The sequence below is a fragment of the Anticarsia gemmatalis genome, chromosome Z, assembly GCF_050436995.1.
Source record: "Anticarsia gemmatalis isolate Benzon Research Colony breed Stoneville strain chromosome Z, ilAntGemm2 primary, whole genome shotgun sequence".
NCBI lineage: Eukaryota > Metazoa > Arthropoda > Insecta > Lepidoptera > Erebidae > Anticarsia > Anticarsia gemmatalis.
In genome coordinates, this window is record NC_134776.1 from 69,478 (window position 1) to 78,750 (window position 9,273).

Sequence of the window (9,273 nt, forward strand, 5' to 3'; positions counted from 1 at the left end):
ATAAGTAGAATTTGTGAAGTTAGAGTCGATAGAGATAGGCCATGGTGATTCAGAACCTTGCCTCTTCATGAGATCTGATATTTTTTTCACAGGGCAAACCTTATGTGGTCGGCTTGGCAATATTTTATATGAAATGCTTTTCTTGGGATTTATATTTATTTATTTAGAGACACATATACATATATTTATAACATACTAATGTAGATTACTGTGTACTTATTAGACGTATCTATCTCAATATGCTTATGACTATACCTTCAAGCTAATAATCGGAGCCGAGTTAACATATTAAAAATGCAAGGAGCGAATCAATACTCTTGACTTTGTCATGTCACGAGTCATGCCGAGGCTTTTTCTCGCGGGTGAAGCCGTGGACCCAAACTATTCTTGATATACTATTGTGGAAGTGAGCAGTAGAGTACAGAGAGTAGAGATACAGTGCCACCTTGTGGGCAAAGCGGATAGCGAGTGTATCGTGCGAATCCCGCGCGTCGTGCTCACAGGACGAGTGTAGTGACAGGTTCTAACGAGCACGGTTTATTTGTCGCTCCACTAGATGGCACCACCAGTACACTAAACATTATGCGGCCACTGCTACGAGTGCTTCTCTACATGGCTTACTTACTATCAACAATCCATCAAGTATGCGTACTACTGGACTCGTAGGTATAAAGCGCTTTATTTTTAGTTGATAGGACACGGCAATAATAAACAACAAAACTGGAGAAGTCAGTCCTGTTGGTGTCATCACTGGAAGTTAGGCAAATGGAACCACTGCTAGATGAAAGGCTGGAGTATCCAGCTACTTAACGAAACGGTGATTGAAATGATTGAACCAGCATTTTATTAAAGACTGAATGAATTAATTTGGGCACTCTATTTGATTGTGTGTAGACGTAATCGCTACCGTAGTGTTGTTGAGGTAATCAGAAGAGGTTATATAGTTGTTGGTCAAGTCTGTCGAGGTGTCTGCGGTACACGGAGGTGAGCGGTCTGTTCGCGTACTCCACGAACTTGTCGTCGATGTAGTCGTGGTGCAGCATGGCGCCGCGCGCGGTGCCGGCGCTCGCCGCGTACGTCTGGTGAACTGTCTCTGTCGTGGAGCGGGTACCTCGCGGAGTGCGCCTAGATCGTGCTCTTGACATGTTTACTCCTAATAATTAGTCAATTAAGGTTATTAAAAAAAATACATATCTTGGGTGCACTTGCAGACTAAGAACACAAAGTACAACAAGACTATAGATTACAGAATACGCCAATATGTATAAAAAAGTACCGTAGGCCGGTATTTTCTCGCGAACTGGCGGTCTACTCACCATCTGTTACTTTACAGACGTGTTACAGGCTAGAAGAAATAAAATATTGTATCCACCATATCTAGGCCCTCCCAACTAGCACACAAGCGCTATAAGAAGCTGCACAATGACCGGATGAAGGAATTTATAACAGCTTTGGGCTCCTTAGTAAGAATTATAGTAGTTCTATAAGCGGCTACAGATCTCTTGTAGCGTCAAATAGGCCCATACTGTCCAGCTTATAGCTCTAAATTGGATCTACAGTGGTCGTAAATAGTAATTATAATAGTACGTAGTATAGTAGTTATACAGGAGCGCTAAAATAAGATGAAGGTGGTATAATCGCGCTACAGGAGCTTTTTCGAAGTCTCGTGGCGCTAACTGGCTCTTGTACAGAGGTGGTTAGCGCCACGAGACTTCGAAAAAGCTCTTGAAGCGCGATTATACCACCTTCATCTTATTTTAGCGCTACTGTGTAACGGTTATAAATGCTAACGCTCTAAATTAGTAATATGGTCGGTTTATTATGGTGTAAACCAAATATATTGTATTAAAATGAATCATCAGTGACAAACGAGGAGACATTTATTTTTACGGATTGGATTATTAAAATAACTTGTAGTCTATCGCTTTTATTTCTTTGTGTACGTGATATGAAAGTGCGAGTTCCAGTTTACTGTCAATATATATGTATATTATCGTCAATATTTTCATGCGTCCTCAAAATATTCAGTTTTAAATGCAAAAATTATATAGATATGTGGATTTGGAAATTGTATTTTGAACATAAATAAGACTTTGAGGGTTACAGATAGTTTAATTAGGGTTAAAGGTAATAAAAATGATTTTAATTATGTTAACGTTACCAGGCTATAGATTTATATGATCTTCAAAAGATCGTAATAACCTCAAAAAATATGTTTACCAAATGCTGTAATGGCGTCTCGATCAAGCAGCTCTCAGAGTTGGTTACATCTGCTCTAGCGGCTTAAGCTGTACAAAGGCTCTAGTGTTTGCTGTTGTAGACTTCAAGGTTTTGCAGTTGTGGCATAGGAGTGCTTCAATATAACTGTTTTGGTCGCACACCAGCGTTTTACTCGAACTTTAAGGGGTCAGTCGTTGAATATTAAAATGGTTTGATAGTCAATTTATGGTATGATTCTTTGAAAACAGTTGACAGACTGAACCACCACTACACCTATGTAAACATTATTATGATAATAATTTCAAGCTTTAGTATAGAGGTATATTGCTCGGTTATAGATGTATAGTAGTAAGAGCGTTAGTTCATGCTATTAAAGCGCTTTAGGTGCTTTAACATAATTCTGTAATCCCCATGGCTGTAAAAATGTTTCGAATGATTCCTTATACATTTATTTGCCGTACAGAAGTCATGTAAATATCTGATATAACGCTCAAGTCGCTATTAAAGACCTACGCAACTCTTTTATAGATGAGTAATACGCTAGCCCTAAAAAAATCTGTTATAGAACCTAAGGCATTACAAAAAGCTTATTTACGCTCTTGAGCGCTATAAACGCAACGCATAACTCCGTTTAAACTCCTTTATCTCCTAAAGTCCCCTTATACAGTTAACGGTGTTATAGAATATTCCATTAACTCAATTATACTTCCCTAGGCTGTCTAGCGATGCAATTACATGCTCATATATCACTATAAATCATTAGTTTCCTACTAAACGGCTACTGTCCCGCCTAGCTGTTAAAGGGTTTTTTAAATAGCTAGTATACAACTTATAGAAAATTGTACAGCATTTGAACGACTCTTATGCAACTATCAGGCTGTATAACGACTGTATAAGCAGCTTGTGTGCTAGTTGGGCTGTGTAATAATGTACGACCCCATGGCTGGTCCCGGGTGGCTCGTTCTCTGTGGTGTGTACTGTAGTGTACCATCACCCCTGGCTCTACCAACCTTCCCTCACGATGGAAGTGAACCACTTCTTGGCGGGGAACCGCACCCGGAGCACATCGTTGGCGGCGCTCATCAGTCGGTCGCGCTCGCTAGATGGCGCGCGGAAGGGCGCCTCGAACGCTTCCAGGAGAGCCGTAGCAAGCTCGTACGCTGTTATTGTAACTGGAACACATATGACTGTGTAAAAGGCGTAAATTTCATAAGCTTGGGACCAAAAACTGCGTAAACCGACTCCGCCACTTAACCGCCATGGCAGTTGCATACTAATCTGTAACCGCACGGCTAAACCATTCCCGCGGTTAACCGTTAGTGCGTAAGGAGTTAAAATAGCTTTACAACTGTTTAGCCGATTCTCAGACCTTCTCAATTTGCTCTCAAAATTTCATAAGAATCGGTCGAGCTGTTTTGGAGGAGCAGGGGAACAAACATTGTGACACGAGAATCGTATATGTAAGGGCTCCTACGCACAGGGCCGGCGGCAGGGCCTCCAGGTATGACCGCGGGTTACGCGGCTTGCCGGCGGCATTTGTTTCTAGCATTGACAGCTTTAGCAGCATACACACACAAATAAATGTGCGTGGTAGCCATAAGAAGGTAACGCTCTCTTCCAAGCGAGTGTTACCATTAGGAAATTGTCGGAATTCTCGAACAGCTCCCAGCAGCTGCCGGCCGTCGAGGTCGCCGACGAGGCGGTCGGCGAGGTCGATCACCTCGTTCACTTCGGGACTGAACGAGTGGCGGCGGTGCTGCGTCGTGAACCGCAACATTATCGTGTAGCCTGCACATATATCGCACAAGCTATGTTGCAATTTTTCAAGTAGCTTGCCGCCAGGGCAAATCATTATTTCCAACCTGCGTATTAAAGTTTATTAAGAGAGAATATTATTTATTATACTCTGGCGCTGTTACATATTATTACACACTATGTTGTAAGCGTATCGAGTGTATGTTCATATAGTTCGTGTGTAAAGTCCCGCACGTGGCCCGTAGGACGGGACGTGGTACTTACTCTCTAACAGCTCCATGGTCATGACAGAGAGGCGATGCACGATGTGCAGGAGGATGGGCCCCATCGGCTCCCCCAGCCACCGCAGCCTGCCGTCCGGTATCATGCTGCGAACACGTACAAGTAATCTCACTGTAAACTCACCAGTCACCCTGCTGCTGCTCAACATCAGACATGTACTACATAATATACATGTACTCGTACATATGTATACCTACTTATAATTTCGTTGGCAGTTTACAATTCTATACGGAACTTAGCATAAATATTTTTTTTTGTAATTGTATCTCTGAATATTGGCATTACAAATGGTAATGCTCAACAGAAATGACATGATAATGTTGAACGTACTCCTTGACGACTCCCTCGGCGTGTCTGACGACTTTCTCTCGGTGGCGCGGCTCCTTGAGCGCCATCTGCGCACAGAGGTTGCTGAACGCCACGCTCAGGTAGCCCGCTGCGGTGCGCGACATCTCCTCCATCATGTCCTCGTAGAACGCGTCGGGTTTCGCAGGGATGAGTGGAATACTCGTCACTTGACAAAATAATAAATGTTTTAATTTAAACATTTTTACTCAACATCAAACCACTTCTGGACACCGCTTTCCGATTAGTGTGGGGAAGATAAGATCATGTCAACTTATACTAGATAAGTCGGCATCTTCCGATATTCTCCTATGAATACGTGGCACTTTTTTTCAAGCACACAAGCGTCTATCGTTTTTTTTTATAATTGAAGGGGACAATCTAAACAGAAGTATTACTTCATGTTTATTGTTACAAATGGTGATAATGTCGCCAACATATTCCGGTAGTGACAATAATATCGTATAGCGTCACATTTACCGTGTATCCAGGGCGGGTCGTCGGGCGGCGAGGGCGGCACGCTCTCCGCCGGCGAGCTCGTCTGCTGGACACCTGCAACCAGCCAGTTTGACACTCATTATGATTCACTACATCAGTATATATATCAGTGAGAAGCGAGCTCCCGGTAGCGCTGCGTATGTGTGGTGTTGAAGAGCGATACATAATAGTAGGTACCTATGCGTAGCTCAAGTTCTTGCTCCTTTCCCTGCTGCACAAATGTCTAAAACTACTCTTAAGGCGTCTTTTTCATATTATTATATTTTCTACGCATTCTGTTTAAGCTATTGTAGTCACAGAACATCGAAAACTCAAGGTATGTGTTTTCAGCAAATTTCTAAATAGTCTTAAACTTAACGGCTCTTTAAAAAATGAAGAAATTCTTTAACCCACACTCTCTCTCTTTCTGAACGAGAGCTCAAACATCGCACATACGTGTACGGTGTATTGTAATTGATCTCATTCTATCGTCACAAATGCTACCACAGACGTGTTGAAGTTGTGTTTAGAAAGATATAACTAGTATGAAGTGAGTGACCATGTCCCCAGGGAACTGCTTCAGGCGGCGGGTTGAGCTGCCACGACGGCATCTTGCTGCTAGTGCCGCCCCACTGCTGCTCCACGTCACGCGACGCCGGATACGCCAGAGACGCCGGAGAAGCCGGATACGCCGGATACACCAGAGGCACCGGAGAAGCCGGGTACACCGGATACACTGTGTACGCCAGAGACGCCGGAGACGCGGGTGATGCCGAAGTCCCCGCGATGAACTCGCTGTACAGGGCCTCTAAACAATGCATCATCATGTGAACATATTATATAGTGTCTACATTTTTAGAGTACATACAGTAGTCCAGTATTTAGAACTGCCTGTGACAATGACTCAGGTTCGATGCCCGGGTCGGATAAAGGGTATTCCGTAGCCCGGAGTTTGGTAAAATGCCCAGTATATGAATACTTTGCGTCGCCCTCTATCACATGGGACAAACATATTAACCGGAAGAAGCGGGTTGCATTTCGTAGGGGTACACAATAAAGAATTTGTTTGAAATTCGGAACAACACGCGAGGCCCTGCTCAGCACAGGATTAGAGAGACATTCGACCTTTCAACCACATTGTAAATCTTTTGGCGATTGAAAAGAGTGGCCGTGAGTTTCTTACTAGCTCTTCTCATAGGGCTCTACCCTCCTTCCGAGCTAGTGGTGGATTCAGTCATTGTAACGACTCACATCACGATCATAAGTGTCAACATTTGACCTAAATGAATAAATGATTTGATTTTGATTTTATCTAACCTACGAGTATGTTACAAATTTTCGTCATTTCGTAAACTCTTTTATTAAAAACCATCGTAATACGTTAAATCTACTACCACTTTTAAAACGAGAAGGAATAGCAAGTTTGGTTAGACCTAGATGTTTAGCTGGATCATCATAAAATGTGTCTTGGTTCATCTCAGCGAGCAGGTGGCGGCCCATTTTGAGTTTATCTTGAACATCATTCATTATCTGTTTCAGTTGAGGTAAGTTTTGATTCGGTCTGATGAGCTCGGCGCCATCGTGTCGCGGTGCTGGAGGAAACACTGAAATGATCAAAATTTAATATCTATTACAATGATTCTATTCTGTACTCTAATACTGTAATGATTCGCGCACGACGTAGAAACTGTCGCGTCAGAGTTCATCATTGCGACGCGGACCGACATGCGACATTCAGCAGAGCTGCACTGAAAGTTCTTTCTCTCTTTGAATCATTTATTACTCGAATATATGTATCTCGCACTAAGATACGCTTCACTTGCAAATTAAAAAGAGGTGCCACCAGTCTGATGCAAACAAAAGCAGCAGCAACTGACGACATAAGCTGAGATGGTGATATTAAGAATACAAATACATACATTTATTATTGTTCCACTTACTGTTTCTACGTCGTTGCCGTTGTTGGCAATTAACTAGTAAAACAATTACTGTCAAATACACCACACTCAAAAACATTCTCCGTATAGTTTATTACACAGTATCTTATTTATAAATACATTTTTGCAACCGCTTCTTCACTTTTTCATTACATAATATTATGAAAAATTAGTCAGCGTAAAGACATAAATCTATTAGTATCTAGTGGTTGCACAACATTTGCAAGGAAACCGTGAATGAAACTAACCACGGTTTTATTACAAATCAAATCGCACGTGATTTACATAAAACTGAAATAAAATGCACTAACATAAAAAATATAATTTGTGTATGAGATGAACGCAATTGTTTGTTGTTGTTCATGATCAGTCTACATGTGGCGGTGTGTTGTGCTTCGCACCGCTGACCACGTGGAGGTATTATATTTGATTCCTTAGAAACTGTGAGTAATAGATTAGGTTTGATCATTCGAAAATCTTTACTTTCTGTACTAACACTATATTTCTTGCAACCAATAGATGAACATTGTTCTATTTTTCTCAGTGTCGCGATGGCGCGAGCAGAGCGAGGCGATTGTGTCGCGACAGTGGTGTCCGATATCTGTCGCGACGCTGATTTTTTAAATAAGTTACCTATATAAATGTTTAATCTTTTTTGAGTCACACATTTTTAATATAGGTATGTAACTGAGTTACAAATTAAAAATATTAAAAAATATATTTTTGAAAAATGAGTCATCATCACCGGGTCATATATGTCCCCACCGAGGGGCACGAGCCTCCCCTCTTAACAAAGAGGGGGATCAGGCCTTAGTCCACCACACTGGTCAAATGCAGGTTGGCAGACAATTGGAGGGCTATTATAAGGTAGAAAAGTGTTGTCATGGTGGTAGATTGCTAGCCTATAGCCTATGAAGCACCAAACCCTTCCATCCTTCTACTGACTTTTGCAGTATGCACGGGAAGAAATGCAGCTGGCACCTTCTATGTACTATGTAGTGATAGAATATAATTATTTTATTGTTAATTATTTTTTAAAAATCACAGTTCCATTAAAATTAATTATTTATTAGTATTAGATATTTACTTATACAATTATATTATTCAAAAAATAATCATTGTGATAAATGTTTGAAAAATATTTATTTTTTAAATTCACCTTTTAAATAGTAGATAAATAGCAAAAAATAGTATTTAGCCATCGAATTTGTTAAAGGCGAATATCTGGAATTGAATCACTCAGTATCACTAAAATTCTGAGTTACACACCGTTTGTGTACGGCCTGGGTTTTTTTCCCATACATTTTGAGCATTCTCCTTTGGTTTCTAAAAACGACAGTAAGGCTTGACATGTTGACACAACGATCGAAAGCAAATCAACAAGCAGATATTTTTTATTGCAAATATGAGTGAGTGGACACTGGACACAGGCTCGCTTGTGTCTGTGTGGCGCGCCGCTCCGCGCTCGCCGCTCGGTGTGTGTGCGGTGTAATATAGTGCGTTGCCGGGAGAGGGCCAGCGGCTATTAAACAGTGAGCTGACGTCCGACGGCAGGTGCGCTCAGATTGATTTGTCGTGAATGTGATACGTACGAGTAGCACGCGCGATTGAGCGCGGTGTAGACGTTCACGTAGCTCGCTGTGACGCCGGCTCATTATCTCTGCGGTACTCGTGCCGTACAGGGACAAATTATCTTTCTTGTTTGTTCAAATTTTACAGTTTGCGATAGTCGATTGCAGCCTGCATCGCTTGTTGAGTTTCTCAGAGCCGACTCTATGTGCAAAATTCTGAGCATCGGTCTGCAGCTCTGTCAGGTTTACGTCCGCACCAGGGTCTTTGATAACTATATATATATTAGTACATATTAAATTCAAATTTAAATCTAGATCTCGCGCTTATGGAAAATCCATGTTAGGTCGAGTAGATATTATTAGTTAAGTATAACTCTTGATTGTCACACTTTGCTAGTTTATATCATAATCTTCATGCATTTTAAATTAGTTAACTGGACGTTTAGGCGCTTGTTATAATGATCATTGCTGTAATGTTCCCGCTAGAACTTTTTTTTTTCGTAAATTGACTTAAAACCTTTAATACCTTAATAATTTACCTTGCCGTTTGAACTCAACATTAGTTATAATTTGTACAGATTTATTGTGTGGAACTAAATAAAGCTTAAATATAATGTTGATGCAGTTGTAATCAGATCGAGAGACTGTACAAGTGCAGTTATTTATATAAGTATATACCTAGTAGG

General features: G+C 41.2%; 1 protein-coding gene across 1 annotated transcript; it reads right to left on the reverse strand.

The window, feature by feature from the left end:
• Positions 1 to 261: 261 nt before the first annotated feature.
• Positions 262 to 7,245, reverse strand: LOC142986351 (uncharacterized). Its single transcript, XM_076134810.1, has 9 exons — positions 7,020 to 7,245; positions 6,513 to 6,683; positions 5,639 to 5,887; positions 5,083 to 5,154; positions 4,588 to 4,771; positions 4,240 to 4,343; positions 3,853 to 4,008; positions 3,231 to 3,392; positions 262 to 1,153 (listed from the first exon to the last, which is right to left on the reverse strand). Exons 1-9 carry the CDS (start codon positions 7,093 to 7,095, stop codon positions 927 to 929), a joined length of 1,401 nt encoding a protein of 466 aa, XP_075990925.1. The 5' UTR covers positions 7,096 to 7,245; the 3' UTR covers positions 262 to 926.
• Between the last annotated feature and the right edge of the window lie 2,028 nt (positions 7,246 to 9,273).

What these genes read in the sequence shown, in the direction of transcription:
- LOC142986351 (XM_076134810.1), bottom strand. Translation starts at nt 7,095, where the DNA reads ATGTTTTTGAGTGTGGTGTATTTGACAGTAATTGTTTTACTAGTTAAT. An exon ending in ACGGCAACGACGTAGAAACA is followed by an intron (nt 6,684 to 7,019) that starts GTAAGTGGAACA and finishes TGATCATTTCAG; the next exon opens with TGTTTCCTCCAGCACCGCGA. An exon ending in GCCGAGGGAGTCGTCAAGGA is followed by an intron (nt 4,344 to 4,587) that starts GTACGTTCAACA and finishes ACGTGTTCGCAG; the next exon opens with CATGATACCGGACGGCAGGC.